Source organism: Saccostrea cucullata, unplaced genomic scaffold (genome assembly GCF_032062105.1).
Source record: "Saccostrea cucullata isolate Sc308-1 unplaced genomic scaffold, CSIRO_AGI_Scuc_v1 ctg126, whole genome shotgun sequence".
NCBI lineage: Eukaryota > Metazoa > Mollusca > Bivalvia > Ostreida > Ostreidae > Saccostrea > Saccostrea cuccullata.
Window position 1 is genome coordinate 65,308 of NW_026928905.1, and position 20,840 is coordinate 86,147.

The 20,840-nt window shown below is 34.0% G+C and overlaps 1 protein-coding gene across 1 annotated transcript; it reads left to right on the forward strand.

Moving 5' to 3' along the window:
* Positions 1–12,385: 12,385 nt before the first annotated feature.
* On the forward strand, positions 12,386–12,772 carry LOC134279114 (protein rpi-1-like). Its single transcript, XM_062761466.1, has one exon. It carries the CDS (start codon positions 12,386–12,388, stop codon positions 12,770–12,772), a length of 387 nt encoding a protein of 128 aa, XP_062617450.1.
* Positions 12,773–20,840: the final 8,068 nt, after the last annotated feature.

Sequence of the window (20,840 nt, forward strand, 5' to 3'; positions counted from 1 at the left end):
TGACTTTGCCTAAGACACTGATAGCTGTGAAAGACTAGAATATCTTCTAAGTTCGATGCTAGGGTAAAAAGACATCCAAGGGGTGTCATTGAACAGAATTCTTGGTAAATACTTTTATATCCACAAATTTGCAAAGATATACTTACCGATATTGTGTATGTGTTGTGTGTACGTATTTTAAAAAATGAAGTTAATTGATTTGCAGTAAGAGCCACAAACAAGGTGTTTGCCAAACTATGCAAATGTAAGATAAAAACTAAAGTTTAAACGTTAAATTAAAATCAGTTCATATTCTTGACCCAGCAGGTACTTGTAACAACTTTGTTTTAGTGTTAGTATATACATTTTGATTGTCCCCTCTCCTTTATAACTTATGAAGTATTTACTCTGACAGATAAGTTAAATTCCTAGGAATAGGTTATGATAAAGGTTAGCTGTAAAAGCATACTTCTCACGTTTACCAAAGATAGTGATGCACAAGGGAAGACTCTGTGTACTACGAGCCAGTGTCTATCATTCCAAATAATTGAGGGTTTAAAGCATATAAAATCGGTGTATTAAAATCCTATTCATCAAATTTTTATGCTGAATATTGAATGAAGGTATATAATTTATTACTTAAGAAATTTCATTTCGCTTTGACATTTACATGTATAGTGAGACATGCCAAATAGCTTGATGCACACGATTGGCATCTTTACAAAGACCAGTGTTCCTTATTATTTGTATAGTATGAATACAGCATTCACTTTCAATTTGGGCTGCTATTATGTATACGTTACCAATACGATAAAGTCTCCTTTTTTAAGTATCCTCAAAGAACTTTTTAATAAAAACAATATCTTGAGCGAAGACCTTTGCTGAATGTGTGATGGATTTACAAATATGCATTAGGATTTTTTTTTTGTCTTTATACAGATCGTTAAATATTTTCTTAATTGTTTCAGTTGCTTCGTCAACCAAGTTTTGGGCGGGATAGACTTTGAAACTATTTGGGCAGAGCATGATTTTTTTTAAAAATGAATTTCCTCCCGTCATTGGGTTGTTATTTCCTGTGTTTGTTCGCGTTCCTTATAACTGCTTTGATTTGAGGTCTGTTTGTCGACATGACGACGTCTTGTACGATTGCCTGCTTTGTTGATATGACAACATTAGACATGATTGTCCCCCCTTCTAGCTCATTATCGCCGAAAATGGTCGCTATTATACTGTGTAAACTAAGAGGCTGTGTCGGAGAAATGATTGCACGCATCGGAAACGTTGTCGGAAAGAATCAATTTTTACAATGCTGTTTGCACATATCTTGATCAAAATTTGGAGGATCTAATTAAGCGTCAGATCGATTAAGAGTTGACGGGCCATAAAAGAAATCAGAAATTATATGGTACCAGGGATTCCAAACATAATTTTAACAGCCATTTTCTTTCTTTTCAGCAATATATCCCAACCTAGTAGGAATTTCTTTAAATATTTGTCGTTTAAAATTGTTATTTATCTCACCTGAACTAGTTAGTAAAGGTTCAAATTTCCCAAATGATTTTTATGTTCCAATGAAAAATTGTGACCCCGTATTATAATTCCTACTCTAAGTATCTCTGAATCCACACAACATGGGGGTGGTTCTAAGAAAATTTTCACATATATAAGTTTCCTCTTTCCTGGCCGAGTAGTTATTTGGAAAATTTTAATGACCCTGCTTTATTTTTAAACTTTTTATCATCTCACTTTTGCAACAAGACAGCCCTTTGTTTTAACAATGTCCAGCCCCCTTCACCAAAGGATGCCAACTTTGGTTAAACTGATCTTGTGGTAAGAAGAAGTCAAAAACATAAATACTAAGTATTTCGGACGGACAGACAGATAGACAACATGTGATGACTGATAGGCCCAAGTAAGCTAAAACATCGAGGGTATAAAAATAAATATCTTTTATATAAACACACATTGGGGCCACTTCTGGATTTTAGGGCTACTAGAGCTAGATTTCAAAGGTTTCTGTGTAACATATACTTATGTTCACTTAATTAGAACAAACTGAAATCATACATTGCATTTGCATGCAAATGCTTCTTTATAATTTGACTTTGTATCAATTTAAGAAGGTGGATGCACTGTTGATTTTGGTCTAGATAGAAATCTCTTGATTTTTGTTTGGATACATTCGATTCCTGATTTCTTCCACAATTAAGTGATCTCCAAAAGGCTGAGACGATTGGGAATAAAAATACACCGTTTAATTGCGATTTCTTGTCAGATTCCAACACTAATAAGGAGTCATAAGTTCTTTAACCCAAACAATTTACACCATCAAGTATCAAAGAAATCGTTAGCGATATCCAACTTGTGAAGGTATTACGCAACAATACTCTAATCTCCGATAGGAAACATTATTCTTTAGACCAATATTTACCCAAGTTCGATTTCTCCTTTAATATGTTTTTGTTGGCTTCAGACACTTTCTTTCACTCTATTTCAACCATTAAAAAGCCAACTAGAAAGGAACGTACTTCCTGTAAATTTTCAGGAAAACTATAGAAACGTTTTGCGGTCTTTTATTTGAAGTTTTTTTATTCCCTCAAAGAAAAGTCTGATTAAACGAAAGAAATGGGATTATGTAATCCCCCCAAACGAAAATTATTAAATGTGATTTCTATAAGAGAAGGTGAAAGTAGAATAAATATGTTTAGTAATTCCCTTGACAGGAATTTCTGAATGTAAATGAAGTTATTGAAAGATTGTAGATGTAGCACTAAGGTATATGAAGTGCTACATTTAGCCTTAAATCTATATAAGTCATATACGCCTTATCCATTTGTCAACGTCGAGAAATCCTGGTTCATTTTTATAATTAAATCGAAATTAATCAAGATATTAATTAACCTGTAATTGGAATAACTGTCAAAACATAACAAATCACCATGGATACAAAACCCGGTGCTCTAAATCGATATGATATGATGACGTTTTATGAATTGTGGTACCTAATTCCTCCCTGTCTGCTGTGGTTATTTTATTAACGTGGGTAACGTGAACCCTTTATTGTGGTCTTACCGCGAACTCATTAAGGTCCCTCACACATTTTCATAAACCTTTTCACATGGAAAATATAACGGATCTTTAATTAGATTCTTAGTTACCTTTAACAGGCAAAAACAGCTGCTTCCAAGTATATAAAGCATGTTTCTTACTAAAATAGTCATTTTTGAAGGGAGAAAGCAATCAGTTGTGTATAGTAGTTAAAAAAAAGATACTCTCTTAAGATCAAATTTACCGTTTTAAATACCGAAATGTTATTTGAATTGTTGATGTCAAATTTTAAAAGGCAAGCACTCGTTTTTGTTCCACAACACACTTTGAACCATAAGCACCCAAATTAAATCTAGATAAAATATTTTAGTTTGGGACGTCATATTCAATCCAGAATATACTTACAGAAAGTCGGGTTTGTTGTAACCTTAACCGAAATATGGCCATTGTTTGTTAAATGCCTTAAGTTGTAGACGTGTTTAGATTATACAGTGTTATTTAGCTGAATTTTATTAAAATCTGGTCCCACAGTTGAACAAACTTAAACATAATTTAAATCTGGTTCCATAAAAGCACATAAATCTGATACTAAACCTGTCGCTCATGTCAGGGGCCTCATAGACAGATCTCTTACATAAGGAGAATCCGAAAGTTCTTAAAATGAAAGAAAACCTGGATTAACTTTAGTGATAATTAATTAATCTGATGTCAGTACACCTATATAAGTATTTGTAATACTTATCCTGTAATTAAAGATTTTATCTACTTCGATACTATGTACGTTGCTATGGAAACGCCTAATTGAAATTTGGTCTCTATTTAGCGCAAAAGTTTTAAAGTGTCTGTTTTTCTGTATGTTGCCAGTAAGATGGTTCACGCAGACGTAAATCTCAACTTTACAATTAAGAATGGTAGGCCTGTAGTTACATATTTAGGATGTATATGCCAATATCGGTATCATTTGTCGGTTGGTGTCCAAATGGCATTTTTTGAGAAAGGCATAAGTTGTTGAGACCCCTTTGAAAAATTTTGTCCTCTATGTATTTGTCTTCACAAATTTTTGTTTTTGATCGAATTTGTGATACGTAAATACAGGCATTTTGTATTATATTTCTGTCGTCGGCACACCTGAAAACCATTCCAAGAATTTTCAGTAATGTCTAAGTTAATCTGAAAACAGAAAAAAGCTATTGCATGATTTCAAAATCGACGTCATAACAAAGTGCATATTGTGAAGACTAACTGTAAAAAATGTTATTAAGAACTTGTGTGTAAATTTTAAGATTATTTCATGGGAATCTCGTAAATATTTGTTACTAATAGACATTTAATAAATTTGTGGAGACATTTCAAACACCATAGTATGTTCTGTGATAACTCGAATTCCATGTATTCCCAAACACATCTAGATCCCCTATGATGTGGCGCAAAAGCACAGAAAGTATACTCTTTCATTGTGGATTTATTTCAGGACAAGCATACCTGTACTTCAGATACCAAACACTGATTGGTAAATTTTAGTTGTCACCTTTTTATATCACAGCAGAAAATAAGAGTATTTTCATGTCCTAAATGGGGCCACTTAAGTCGAAATCTCCTCAGAGAAGTTCAGGTATGTTTAAGAGACAAAGTAAAGGTATACGAGTGATAAATTATTCCTAGGTGATTATTCATTGAAGGCTGAGTTGTTCATTTATTATGGACCATATATCTCCCCTGAACAGCCATGGAGAGTTATGTGTCCGGGAAACTAAGGCTCCGTAAAACAGGGCGACAAACACACTTCTCCGTATCCGGCAAATCTCGCCATTATGCCATCCAAAACGAAATCGGAGATTAATCAAAAGTGTTGTCAAAACAGTAACACAAAACTCAAATTATCGGAGGCAAACAGCATTCCTAATTAACTGTTAACATATGCGCTTTTTAATTTCACTGATACGACTGATACACTTTAAAAATAACTTTTGTGACACCCACAGTTGTACTTTAGTATTCAAGTACTAGTTTTAAATTTAATTTTACCGGGAAAGTTCTAATTAAATACTCAAAACTAGGAACTCATTTTTTTTTGCATGTTGTGTTCAGTGAAAATGAAGGGAAAAAATATTGGAAGAATTATAAAAATCATATTACATATACAAGTGTTCAAATTCATATTGTTTCCATATGAAAACATTTTCAAGAATACCTATAGTTTACAAAGTTAGTTTGCTAAACATACAGCATACGGTGTAAATGTTGGTTCCAGCAAATCCGTCATACAATGCAAGAGATACAACTTAGTAAGAATTCAGTACCTTTAGGAGAAAAACTTCCTATTGTCATTAGTTGGGGGAAATATCACTCTACAATGCAACAATTAAATAATCATAAAGCTAAACCACCAACGGGGTACATTTCAGAATTAAATTTGTACATCTTTAACCTTAAACCAAGATTTAAATAAAATCACGTTGAGATCAAAGAAATTAGATTAAAGATTTTTTTAAATGATCAAACAGACGCTTTTTCATATTAATTTTGTTTTCTTTGAGACTAGCGTGTACACTCTTGTAGTATTTAGATTAATTTAAAATAAAAATTAACGTGTAAATATTAGAGCATTCTTTGACCTCGGTGCCATCAAATTAAGAACGAGAACTGAGAGGAACACATTTTGCTCCTTTTAATGGTGCTCGTCCTCGAATCGAGCAAATTAAGATTTGAATTTTCTATACCCAATAAATTTTACAATTTATCTACTTTTAAATTTGTTACAAAGCAGAAGCAAATACACAAGAGTAGAGGTATAGCTAAGGATTTATTAAAAATACGACCAACACAGGGTCGGCCTATATTTGTCTTTAAATCCTTTTGTCATTATTTGCTTAACATAGACCTAACATTTATTGAAATGTTACAATGGTTTGAGTTTAATGTTACAATTTCTTTCGAGGTAAACATGTCTTTTGGCATCAGGTATTTCACCACGTTATCATTGTAGCGACCATTGCTGGCAACAAACAGAAATGTTATAAATCAGTTCGTGGCGAAGATCACCCTTACGTTAAATTACGCCTTAGATTCTGCAGGATTTTGTTCACGCGAAAGTTGCCTTTACTATTACAATTAGTACCTATAGACAGACTTGAGATATACCAGATTTAATCAATACCTTCAACCGTACGATTGTCATTATTTTCTTTTGTTTTTTTTATCGTCACATTTAATAATTCATACATTTCAAAACAACCCCATTGATTAAACTTCTTATACGTATTAGGCAAGCATCTTTAAAGTTGAATGAAATGTTAGCTTTTTGGATAATCAGGCATTTTGGTATTATAAATCAAATGCCAATTGTTATGTTATTATTAAAAAAAATATATACGTGAGTTGGTCAATGGTTTCTATGGTTATTGTCTCATTGTTTTCTGTTGATCACTGCAGGGGCCCAGATAGTGGAAGTTCGCATATTGATACCGGTATTGAACGCAGGTTCGAATGTCCTACTGGGCACGCCTAAATCTAGCAGTTCTTTTCCCGACTTTTGTAAAGTACAAGGTTGGTAAAGGGTCGCGTTCTGGCTTTTGAATGACACTTAAAAAGTTCGAGTCCACTGTCTGGTGGCAAAAATATTAGTATTATTCATAATCATATACAGTCACGTAATTTCTTCGCGGAATTTTTAGGAGAGTTAAGCTTTTTAATACCTCGTAATCGAAGATCGGTGGTACACAGTTTTTGCCCTGTCCGTCTGTCTGTCTGCTTGTTCACAAAAACTTCAACATTATCCAGAACTTTTAATTGGTTGGAGCCAAAGCTCTATTTGTGTACCAATATATTTGACCTTTTGACCTTGACCGTGGAGTTTGACCTAATTTTCGAGATTTTACCCAACTTGAATCTTAGCCACAACTTTTAAACGAATAATGCTAGGGCTTTCCTACTTTACACATGTCTTCAGTGTGTTAAGACTTTTCCATGAATTTAAATATTTTTAGTCCTTGACCTTTGAGTTTCACCCACTTTTTAAAAACTTTGACCTTGGACATAACTTTTGAAGAATTAGAACTTGGACCTCCATATTTCAAAGGTATTTTCCAGGTGGCAAGGCCTTCCTTTGGATACAAACAATTTTGACCATGACTTTTCAGTTTGGCTTACTTTTGAAAAACTTTAATTTTGACCATAACTTTTGAACAGAAACTGCTGGTGTATGGTCTTTAATATATCACATGTGTATTTCTCATGGCAAAGCCTTTCCCTGGGTACCTTTACTTTGACTCTTTGACCTTGGATTTTGACCCTCATTAGGTCACCTGAGTAAACTCAGGTGACCTATTGCTATCACTTTTCGTCCGTCGTCGTTCGTCGTTCGTCGTGCGTCGTGCGTCGTGCGTTAACATTTGAACATTTTCAGCTTCTTCTCTGAAACCACTGAACCAATTTCAACCGAATTTGGCATATAGCATCTATGGGTGAAGGGGAACAAAAATTGTGAATTTCATGGGCCCTGCCCCCCTGGGGCCTGGGGGGTGGGGCAAAAACCACTAAAATTAGTGCAATCTTTAAAAATCTTCTTCTTTACTCCTGGACATCAAGCAGTCAAACTGTTTGCATGATTGTAATCAGCATTGAGTCCTCTACCAAAATTGTGAAATTCATGGCCCCGGGGTCAGGGGTTCTGGTGTTAGGGTGGGGCTAAATAAGTATATAGTGAAATTTCATGAATTCTTTGAAAATCTTCTTCTCTGCTCCTGGGTATTAAATAAACTAACTAAGTGCATAGTTATGATGAGCAAGAGTGCCTCTACCAAAATTGTGAATTTTATGGCCCCAGGGTCAGGGGTTCTGGTATTAGGGTGGGGCTCTATAGATTATATAGTGAAAATACATAAATTCTTTGAAAATCTTCTTCTCTGCTCCTGGGTATTAAATAAACTAAATAAGTGCATAGTTATGATGAGCAAGAGTGCCTCTACCAAAATTGTGAATTTTATGGCCCCAGGGTCAGGGGTTCTGGTGTTAGGGTGGGGCTCTATAGATTATATAGTGAAATTTCATGAATTCTTTGAAAATCTTCTTCTCTGCTCCTGGGTATTAAATAAACTAACTAAGTGCATAGTTATGATGAGCAAGAGTGCCTCTACCAAAATTGTGAATTTTATGGCCCCAGGGTCAGGGGTTCTGGTGTAAGGGGGGGGGGGCTCTATAGATTACATAGTGAAAATACTTGAATTCTTTGAAAATCTTCTTCTCTGCTCCTGGGTAATAAATAAACTAAATAAGTGCATAGTTATGATGAGCAAGAGTGTCTCTACCAAAATTGTGAATTCTATGGCCCCAGGGTCAGGGGTTCTGGTGTAAGGGGGGGGGGCTCTATAGATTATATAGTGAAAATACATGAATTCTTTGAAAATCTTCTCTGCTCCTGGGTATTAAATAAACTAAATAAGTGCATAGTTATGATGAGCAAGAGTGCCTCTACCAAAATTGTTAATTTTATGGCCCCAGGATCAGGGGTTCTGGTGTAAGGGGGGGGGGGGGGCTCTATAGATTATATAGTGAAAGTACTTGAATTCTTTGAAAATCTTCTTCTCTGCTCCTGGGTATTGAATTAACTAACTAAGTGCTTTGTTATGATGAGCAAAAGTGCTTCTACCAAAATTGTGAATTCGATGGCCCCAGGGTCAGGGGTTCTGGTGTAGGGGGGGGGCTCTTTAGATTATATAGTGAAAATACATGAATTCTTTGAAAATCTTCTTCTCTGCGTCTGGGTATTAAATAAACTAAATAAGTGCATAGTTATGATGAGCAAGAGTGCTTCTTCCAAAATTGTGAATTTTATGGCCCCAGGGTCAGGGATTCTAGTGATAGGGTGGGGCTTTATTGATTATACAATGAAAATACACTAAATCTTTGAAAGTTATCTTCTCTGCTCCTTGGTATTAAGCAGATGAACTACCTATGTGTTATTGATAAGGGTCCTAATCTTCCAGAATTGTGAATTTCAAGGCCCCAGGGTCAAGGGTACCATAAAGGAGGGGGGGGGGGGCTGTACTTATATACTGAAACTGGATGAATTGTTTGAAATCTGCTCCTTGGTATTTATCAAATATTTTTGAAAAGCAAGGGTGCCTTTTCAAAAATTGTGCAATGTGTGGATCTAGGCCTAAGGGTCAGGGGTTCATGTGTGATTGGGGCATTACTGATCATGCTGAATATTACTGATTACTTGAAATGCAGTTTTGTTCCTACCCTGCCTATGGGTATTAAGTAAACAAACTAAGCAACTGCTAAGTGTATTGTTATGATGATCAATGGTGCCTATTTCAAAATTGTGAATGCCATAGCATCTGGATTAAAACATGAATCAAATTCAATCACTGGAAAGTTGTTGCATAATGCTCAGGTGACCTATAAGGCCCATGGGCCTCTTGTTTTAAAAATTTTAACCCTGGCCATAACTTTTTAATGGTCAGTGCTTGGACTCTCAGGTATATTCATTGAGAATTAAGACTTTCTTTGGAAAAGATTTTTCATCCCTTGACCTTGAAATTTGACTTGCAGTTGAGAAATTTCAACCTTCTCGAAAAGCTGTCATACGAATGCATCTAAAGAAACAAGGTGTTTTAGTTCCAATTATGCAATTGGAGTTAATAAACTGTTTGAGATTACAGGTAATTGATAATCATTAGTGGGGTTTTCTGTTCCAACAAATGTGAAAAAACCCCAATATTTTTGGGCTTAATTTTGGTTGTTTTTGTAAATGTGTTATGTTTCCATGCCTGAAACATACTGCACAATACATATAGCTAAGAAACATCCAGGAATTTCTAGAGGATGTTATACACAAATGATTAGGTTTAACAAGCCCTCTCCTTACACTCAATGTAATCCGTAAGTCAACAATTGAAGCTGATAGTTAAATGACGTAGTCATCCCCTCAAACATTATCATCGATTTCTCCATTGTAATCGTACATCTTCCAATAAAAGCAGTACATGTATATATCATTCGAAGGACTTGTTTCACAAGTGTAAATCAAACATCGGAAATTTAGGCGACTCGTGTCTTTGACCTAAATTTACACAATACTGTAAACTGATGAAATGTCTTTATGTCCTATAAAATGCTTTCTTGCACGGCATCCTAATCCAAAGATCAAACCTGAAGCATTTGATGTTTCATTTTCTGTTAATCTTTATTATCTAATGTGTTTTGTTATCTGTAAAGATGCCTCCTTTGTTTGAAATGATGGTCGAAATTGGCTTTAGTATTTTTTTCTTTTCCGCTTTCATAAAAAACAGTTATATACTAAATACAATACACACTTTCATGTGTCTTAAATATTTTTTCACCCTTGCCTTGATCGATACTGGACAAGTTTAAGAGAAGGAGAGACTACTTAGATAGACCTTTTAAAGTCCACAAGCGAGTTACAGTTCTTTACTTGGAGGGAAGGTAGTCAACTTGATTTCAAGGTTTCTTTTTGAAATGTGTGTGTTTGGTGTGGGGGTGAGGTTGAAGTAAATTTTTTTAACAATATTGAGTAATATTAATGCATACAGATGTTTGGCTACTTGAGACAAGAGCTTTTCTAATGTTGATTGTTGCTATGGTTCAGAGTGCCCAGTTGATTTCTATTGAATGCTATTGATCGTCATTTGAGAAAATCATTTCAACTCATACAGCCCATAGACTAAAGGTAAAAAGGTTTCGACAGGAAAAGATATTTCAATAAGTTTATTATGAAGATGATTTAATGTGATTACGAAATACATTAGTATTCACTTCTAAGAGATAATAGATGAAAAGCTTTTGAGTTCGTCTCTCTGGGCATTAGAATTATTGCAGTGTCGAACACTGGCGACTCAAAAGAAATTCTATATAGAAAACTTGAGTCGATGAAAGAAAAGTATAGGTGCAGCTTTATTCAGAAAGCATCTGCAATGAAAACGTGATAGAATAATTTTAGATACTGTCATCATTTGGGGGAAAGCAGAATATTTATAAGAACAAATGGGAAAAAAACCCACAAAGGAGATATTTCACCTGATCCCTAGAAAAACTTTTTAATTAAACATCAAGGACGCAACCTAAAAAATTAAATTTAGTTGTCCTGGCAAATTTCAAACTTGGTTTTACATTTAGGAAAAGGACATTGCAGTCTATAAAAAATTATTTATGTAGTATAAATATAAAAATGTATAAACTTTGATTTAAAATTCCAATAACGTTTGAATTCGGAATGGACTTTATGCTACTTTATTTGGAAATCTTTCTCTTTCTCTCTCTCTCCCGCACAAAAACCCCTGGAAATATTAAAAAAGAAATAAAAATCTATTTTAAGGAGGCTTTTCTTATAATATTATCTTATTGCAAAAAATGGTTGCATTGTGAAAGTTGCAAAATATTCTGCAAGTCTAGTTTGAGATAAAACAATCTGCAATAGTTTGATGAATCCCTTATCTCATAGGGTCAAAATAAACCATTAGTACATTCCATTCACCTTGTTTTAATGTACATATTGTCAATCACTATAAATATCTATCTTCAATCTTTCTTATCAATTCTGCAACGCAAAACATATATTGATTATTCGAACACTTCACAATGCACACTATAATGATATAGCAATTCATATTCTGTACATTTACAAGATCTTTAAGTCAAGGGATCAACATTCTCCAAGAAATCACTAGTGAATTCATTTCAGCATTTTTATCATTTTTTCCCTATCTTTTTTTAAATTTTAGTTTTTTCTTTAAGGTCAAAGCACTGTTCATAATGATCTCAGCGAAGCGATCGCCACCTAGCGGTAATCAGTGTCCATTGGTGATCTGCATCATTGCCTCTTTTTTAAACTCAGACCTTGTGTTTGATGACAGAATTCAATTCCTCAGATATAATTCTTATTTTTAAATGACTGTTAGATTTTACTCACTGATTAATTGATACAGCTTGCACCGCACCATCAGATAAGGTTAGCGCCTTCAATGCGAAGCGTTTGCCTTCTTTGCGATTGTTAAATTCTTTAAAGCCAAGCAACGCTTGAAAAGCAACATTGGATGCAAACAAAACGTGCCGTAAACCTCGCAAAATGTTTCTAAGTGAATGCACTTACTATCAGTACTCTTTTAATAAAAACTTATTATTATAAACTTACCATTTGTAAATGTATGTAAATGAATAGATAGAAATTTTGCCACCCGTCCGTAAGAGGTTGTGAAATATCTTGTCCCAATGCTTTTTGATGTGAGCCATACTCCCCCATATTCAGTTCTTATCTGATCTTGAATCCAACAAACGATTATAAACAATGCGTCAGATTTGCTGTAACTTGTCTGAGTATAAAATAATTTGTGATTAAATGAATCAAGACCTTAATCTAGAGAAAAAAGACCCAAAACTTGGTACAGCGTGTTTTACTATGAGGAAAGCGAATCCTATTCCTCCAATACAGAAAAAGCGACCGGAGTTACCCCCTGTTGACGAAAGAGAACTTCCCTTCGGAAAAATCATCAAGATGTACAAAAACGGTGACAAATTTTTCACACCAAAAGGAATACTTCTGAATGAAAATCATGTGAAAACTTGGGAAATATTTCTAGACACGGTGCAGAACAAACTGAAGTTCGATCGACCAGTAAGATGTATCTACACCCCAGAAGGGGGAACAGAGGTATACGACTTTGAACAGATACAGGATGACCACGCGTACGTCGCTGCTTCCGGCAAATTTGTACCTTTGAGGTAAGAATGTCAGGAATGAAAGTCCGGCATGGCGCTGCCTGGTCGCTGTTTGTTGGTCTGTACTGCCGTGGTTTCCAGGCTCTTGTGTTTTATAGCCCCTTGTAGAACAATTAATTAATAATAATTGCAGGTTTAATGGGGTAACAAAGAGACGATGTCACCTGCTCTAATGAGTTTTAGGCACTAGGCCAAATTACTTCTACAGTTCCCAGAGACTCTTATGCAGCAATATTTTTTGGTGTCGGTTGAGAAATTTGATTGTAGATACTCGTTATCTCAGATGCTATGCTCTTTTGTCTTGAAGCCAACTCTGCTTTCTGTTTCTAGCTGTATCGGTGTTCCTTTCATTTATACACATGTATGTTAACTTATGTTTGAAAGAAACTTAAAACATCATCATAGTTTTACAAAAGAACTTGCAAAACTAACACCAAAAACTTAATTAAGTTGATAGTGAAAGTTTGCAAAACAAAATGATTGAGTTTGAAATTGTTAACATGAAAATTATAAAAAAAAAGTTTAAAACCATTCAAATATAATATAAATATGAAAGTTATAAGCTTAATGGATTTTGGCCTTTCGTAAAACGGGCCCCTGGCTGTTGGTCACGAGGTGGGATGTTCAGAAATACTACTTAAGTTACTGCTGTATCTTAATTTTTAGGCCTTTAAAGGTTTTTTTAAAAAAAACTGTTAAATCTAGGGAATTAGCTTACCTAATTAACTATTATTGCATGTCCACATCTCTGGAGGGTTGATCAGTTTTATACTGTCATTGTCCTCGCATACTTACTCAGTATTAACGCTTACTTAAAATGTCTTATGAAGAAATTAGATCTGATATGATTGTTTTGTCTTTGACAATTTCGTTTCGTACTCTCTTGATATCACGGTGTCTGAGAACACTGTATTCTTTAAATGTGTAAATCTTTTTTTTTTTAAAGAAAAACAAGATGGGTTTGTGAAAATCTGATACCTGTAACGGCAGATCAAGCCAAAATTCTAAGGTCAAAAGTTCAAATAATGTTAATATCCAAAGAAAGCACTTAACACAAACAATATGAAAGTAAAAGCCCTACTATCAACTATTCAGAAAAAATTTTTTTTTGAAAGGAAGACCATACTCCAAGGTCAATGTCATGACAAAATGTTATGGTAACAAAGAAAAGTCTCGACACACAGCCATAGCAGCAATCATTCAAATGTTGAAGCCAAGGTTTTTCATTGTAGGTCAAACTCCAAGGTCAAAGTCATAAGGTAAAAAATGTTGGTACTCAGAGAATGGTCTTTTGATTGATTGATTGTATGTTGTTTAACGTCCCTCTCGAGAATTTTTCACTCATATAGAGACGCCACTACTTGCCGGTGGAGAGCTACAAATTGTATCCTATGCTCGGCATCAGGATCATTGAGCAGGGAGGGATATTTTTCGTGCCAGCACCTACTGCGACACGGGACCTAGGTTTATACGGTCTTATCCAAAAGACCGGTCTCCACGTCCCACAGTGGGATTCGAATCCGCGACGCAAGGATAGTTCCTTACCTCGCGACTCTAGAGCAGACGCTCTAACCACTTCGCCACACGGGCTGGGCATGTGAAATATGAAAATCATTTGACGTACCATGCAAAAATTATGGCAATTTAAGGTCAAAGTTTGATAACTTTTTGCAAAAGTAGTTCAAACATCCATGTCAAGAGGTCAAATATCTTGGTGCGCAAAGAAATGTTTTGCCACAAGGCATACACCTGTAAAAATTGAAAACCCTACATTCAACCATTCAAAAGTTCTGCCAAAGTTAAAGTTTTCGACAAGCATACAGAGAGATTAACATACAAACAAATGGATGAATGCGAAAACAAAAACTTCATGTCCTAAAATCTTCCATTAATTACAAGAGTATATAAACTCAAAGGTCCTGTAATTCATTTGACTTCTTTAAAAAAAATCCTAATATCAGGCAAAATACCAAGTTAATAATTCTTCCATGCTCTGTAGCTTTTATATATGAAGAGATCGTGCTAAAAACACTAGCATGATTGAAATTTTGCACGAGGAGCGAAATGATAGGGGCAAATTGCTTAATTTTGGACATCGCTCAATATCCTTTATTTGACACGTCTCCTTATAACCATTTAGCAGCTACGAGAATTTTTCAAAGAATGTTTAGTCCTCAAATATATAAATTAAAAAATCGAATATGAAACCGCCTTTATAAAATTAAATCACGTGAAATGACAGAGAGCACTTTACTAATAGTGCTATTAGCTTTTGAATATCGTCCCCTTGATTTGCCACCCAATAATTGAAATTCGGCAATGAAATGCAGAGTATGGTTGTCACTTAATATCCCTCAAATGTTGACTTCTCTTTTCAAAGGTTCTTATGGGATAAATAATGATGAAAAGATTCCATTTTTATAAGAGGTTCTATAATGATCTTTGCAGCAAAGTGAAAAGGTTATTGAAACTGAAGACTATTGTAGTGTTTATAACGGGACAAAGACATGGTTCCTGGGCCTTCTTTCTAGTACTTTCTCATCTCAAGTTTTCTTCTGCATGTCGTTGATTGAGTCTTCTCTTGTAAGACAAATAATACAAACGAAAACATGTAAAACTTCCATGGTGTTTTTCTTCATCTTTGGCGTGGAACTAATTCCTTTTTTTTATATATGTGGAGATGTTTTGTTGTTCGTCTTTTTGTACACGATGGGTGTATTGAGAAAATGCTCAGTTTTGAATCTGCTGGTTCCATTTTAGTCTCTTTTTTAAAATTTAATTCTTTGAAGGCACGTCTATACATAAATAACAAATCAACCAATAAAACAACAATAAACAGCTTCTCTTTTATTTATCCTTGAAGATTGCTAACTTGTTACAAAGCTATAGCTAGCAGAGTTTAGAACAGCAGTTCATTAGAGATTAATGAAGTCAGAATTTTGCTAGCCTCATGCTTGTATTTTATGGACAGGTTGAGCATACATTGTATTTGAATTTGTCATTTTTCAGTATTACTTCTTTCACTAATTTAGCTTTCATACTGGCGAAGCTGGTATTTAACTGTTTAAGGATTGGTCTTTATAAAAATTATGACCTAGGTGATCATTATAACTTTGTGGTAAAGGCAAATTATAAAGCACAAATGTTTTCATTGTCTATTGAATGCCTTTACTTGACTTATTCTTGAATTATTCTGCATACCAAGTAATATGCATGCAGTGACGTTCATCGCGGTCCATGGCATGAAGTCCCAGTGACTTTATGTCAGTACCATTTTATTTTTGAAATTCAATAAGTATACATAGTAAAGCTTAAATTTTAAACTAAGGAGCTTTATTGAATAAATAAACTCTACATCTATATTTTAGGTATTATTGACAAGTTTATGTGGATTGTGTTGAATGATCATGCTTCTGGTGAAGCTAATTCTGGGCAATGAACACTTCTACATGTTTAATCTTTGATAAGCTTTTGGCACTTGAATGATAACGGAATCTGGGTTTGTGAAATATTAAACTTCTCTTTGAATTTATTTTTTATGGAAACCCTTTTTCAGTGAGTGGAGTGACATAACTGATTCTCAGTGTATAGGTAAATCATTGGTCTAGAGGTGTATTCTGTTCCGTTATTGTTGTGTTTGTGACGAAAGAGTGTTAACTTTTGTGTATTCAAAATTTGCCGACAAGCTTTGTGGCTCTGCCATACAAATTTACGTAAAAGCTTTGAATGAATTCCAAAAATTGAAAACTTTTTTGTTGAAAATAACGATGCATGGTTCATAAAATTCTTTTATAACTAAGCATGCATATTATTTCTATGTACCAAAATATCAGTTCTCAATAAAGAAGGCGGATAATGAAAAATCTTTTTTGAGTTTGCTGAGTAAATGCCTTCAAAACTGCAATGCAAATCAAATTAATTTAAAAGATTTATAAAATAGACGATTTAAAAATCCATTCTGAATTCTTAGCTCATTGGAACTTCTATGTGTTGTCATGACGACCACGTCTCTTTTCAATCCCACAATCCACCAGTGAAAGCTCGGAGAAAGTAGAGACACCGTTGTAGGGGAGTTCTGTCATACATGTAGTGTGTTATTCTAAACAATGTCGTGGGGAAAATATCCATCAATAGAGGAAAGAGATTTAGTTCACGGTACTCCGATCAAAGTTTATAAAAATGGTGATCCCTGGTTTCCGGGTAAAAGAGTTGTTATCAATCAACGACAGCATCCGACTTTCGAATCGTTCCTTAATTACCTGACAAGCAACCTTAAGGAGGAGCGGGCGGTCCGGAGACTATTCACACCGGACCATGGCACCAGGATAACGGATTATGACCAGATTAAGCCGGAGAATGTTTACGTCACATCTCATTCTCTCAACAGCAACGAACATCTTCGGAGAATTAGGTGAGGTGGCCGCCAATTTCTTTCTGGGGGTAACCCATGTTGGATTTGATGTTTACCTATGCATTTTTAAACCCTTCTTTTAAGTCTGTTATGTTAGCTGTTGGGATCTTCTACTGCATAGTTCCAAAGTTATTCCTCTGAAGAAGCTTTTTATGTAGGCAGTAAGCCTTCCTCATGAAATATTAATTTAAAATCAAGGCTTGACGTGAGGTGAAGTTTTCGAATAAATATTGACTATATTTTGTATTTTCTTGGTTTAGGTGAAAAATGAACTTATTTAAGAGTAATATTTACATGTAAGGAGGAAAACAAATTGAGTAGTGGTGTTTTTGAAAATACACAAGTTGATAATGGTTTTCTCTTGTTTGCAAATGTTTTGATATATTGTTATGTAGAAAAGCATTTGTGGTTTTATAGCATATTGAAAATGCATATCTTTAAGTGGCAAAAGACTTTATATTTTGTGGCGAAAAAGTTAAAAGAGAGCTCTTTCAAGTTGAATTTGGAAAGTTTTTAAAAATTATTTTTATTATTTTTATTTATTTATTTTTATTTTATTTTTTTGTTTTTTATTTTTTTTTTTTTTTACATTTTTCGCGTGAACTACAGTAAAATTTTATTTGCACTGGCTTAATCAAATATAGGTCTGGGTCATGTTATTTAATGCCCACTGAAAGCGATTTGCAATTTGTGTACGAATTGAATGCAATAATATTTACACAGAGAAAAAAATGTGAAAATCGCTTTTTGCATTTTAAAAATATGTTGTATTAACTGCATACGAAAAAATTGTTTAAAGTGGGATAGAATGAACAGTGATATGAACAGTTTTCAATGTGTGCCGAGATTTTTTAATTTAATTTTTTTTTAAAAACAAAGTGGTCTACACGCTGTTAGTTTTAAATGAAATTGACGTGGTATGTAAACAAAAGACACGGGTTGCCTTAGATCCATGGGTTCTCGGTTTTCATGTCATACAATGCTTTTGTGGAACCCGATCAAGATTATGCCACTGATCAACCAATAATGAATTCCAAAAACACTAAGGGGTCTATATTCGGCCGATTTTAAATCGGAGAATGTTAGTTTACGTTTGGTTGTAATGTGAGAAAAAAAATCAATTTAAAAAATCTATCGACTTGTAAATTTTTTTAAATTGGAAAGTGTTATTTTTACGACCAATTGTACTTTAAAATCTAATGATCAATTTTAGTAACCTATCGAAAAAATTTAAAAAGACACTTTACGGATTTTCTTCTTCCTTTGTTCGCGTCCTCAAGGTTGCAGAACTGTCAAATTCAATGAGATCTTCACTAGGAAAGAAATGAAGGGTATAATTGGTGGTTGTTACAATCTCGGTGCAGTGAAAACACTAGTGAAATACTTTGACCGATAAGTGTTTCCATTTAAAAAGAAAAATTAAGTGACGTCTTCTAGAGTGATTGAATTTATAACCAAATAAAGCGCTGTCATTGTATTTGCTCGGTTTCAATCTTGGGTGCATTTTTTGTTCGAATTTTATTGATTTGCCATTTTTTGAGGAGGGTCATGACAGTCGGGTGTCTATGAACAAAATCATATACCGCCCTGTCCTCGCAGACAACGAGATTCCGCGAGATCTGTCCTTGGAAACGTCCATCCTTATCTCACCAATATAAAGAACCATGCACCTTGCATAAGCATCTTGACAATTTTATTTTGTTCTTTATGAAAATCGAGGATTTTTAAGTGTAATGGTTTAAATTATTTGGTTTTAATTGATGTTTTTGATTTTTGAAAATGAATTTCTAAAAATATTTGATTAGCGACTCAAAGGAACTTATTCAGTCCTGAATGGTATTATCAGTTATTGTCCCTGAATCTGATAAATATCACCAAATGGAATTAAACATAGTTCTCGGCTGTCAATATATCTATCCAACTATTCATCTACTATTGTCTGACTGTCGATCGCGAAAAACCGTATCTAAGTTATACATTTTGACCTTTGAAACATATTAACACCTCCGTGGTCACTTTTGCTATGAGAAAGTAAAATATGGCCCAGATCATAAATTTGGAACACAGGCACTTGTTTCTGTAATAAATTTTCAACCCATAATGTCACTGTTATTATTATACTATGGGTTGAAAATTTATTACAGGGTAAAAAACAAATCCTTTTATCATGGACCTATATATAAAATACTAACTATAGCTCCCAGCTTTTATAAATAAATGTCAGACTAGAGTTTTTTCAGTCTCGTATAAATCGTAATAAAGACTTTGTTAAATTTAATTTAACTTAAAATAAAATGATTAAGTCAAAGTCATATCATTTATAACACTGCGATCAGGCAAACGATGTCAATTCTCGGTACTAATTTCCCTATACAAATAATGATATGTTATGGTGGTTGTACATACAACGTATAATACCGAGAACAATGTTATGTACATGTAAAGACTACGAAATGAGGATTTTCTTTACCATCAACAAAACAAAAAAAAATTAAACGTGTACATAATTTCAGTCTTTTATTGCTATCTTTTTTTCGGCAAGGAACTAAACAAGAAAAAAAAAACTTTATGTAATATTTTCATGAATATGTTCAGGCACAGATATAATACCATGAATTATGCAAAAATATACACATTAGGGAAAGTATATATATTTAAAACATGCATACGTCAGCCTTCATGTATACATATGTATTCGATAAAGATGAGTTTGAATATCAATATTAGGCTAATATCCTCTGATATTTAACTTTGCCCACTCGATCTTTCATATTGTTCATATTCATATGAAACAAATGATAGTACAGGCACGTAGCAACAGGGGGGGGGGGGGGGGCTGCCCCCCATCCCCACTTTTTTTCCCAACACTACCTTTACTATTGAAAATGTCCATTGAAAGGTTGGTTCCCCCCACCTCACTTCTTACCACAGTATATAGTGATATCAAGGAAATGTAGAATTGTATGCAAAAAAAATTGGAAGTGGAAGGAAGTTGGCCTTAAAAGTTTGGCCACTAACCCTTTTTTTTTTTTTTTTGCTTGTCAACTTTTACAGGTAAGCAAAAAAAATTTTTTTCTCTAGTTGCCCCCCACCCCCCACTTTCAAAAACGATGCTACGTGCCTGTAGTAGACGTATATATTATACATAACATATTATTATATAAGTATAGATATAAGTATGAAAGTATCAAAATAAAAAAAAATACTTGGTAGACTTTTTTTACAACAATATTTTTTACTAAAAGTAAAAAAAAAAATAGATGGACCATTAATACAGAGTAAACTCTGTATTTCACCCATTTGTAAATATTCAATGCAGAGTTGTGAATAAGATCTAGTGATATTTTCTCTCTATTTAATGAAAAACAGTAAACAAATTGACTTCTCTTCAACTGCCTGAATTGGTGTTTAAAAGTCGATTTGTCGCGATTTACACAGGAATTCTCTATTGAGGAAATTTAAATCACAATGTGAATGCGATTTGATTGTAAATCATTAATTTCCATTCAGCTCTTACCTGATTATATAATGGTTATGTTTAAGACGTACTTGTTTTTTAATAAACTATTTTGTTATAAATATCGGAAATGATTTAATCCCACCGGCATATGTTTTATATTTTATTTACACTGAACACGTGGTTGCTAAGGATTATTGGGTCAAA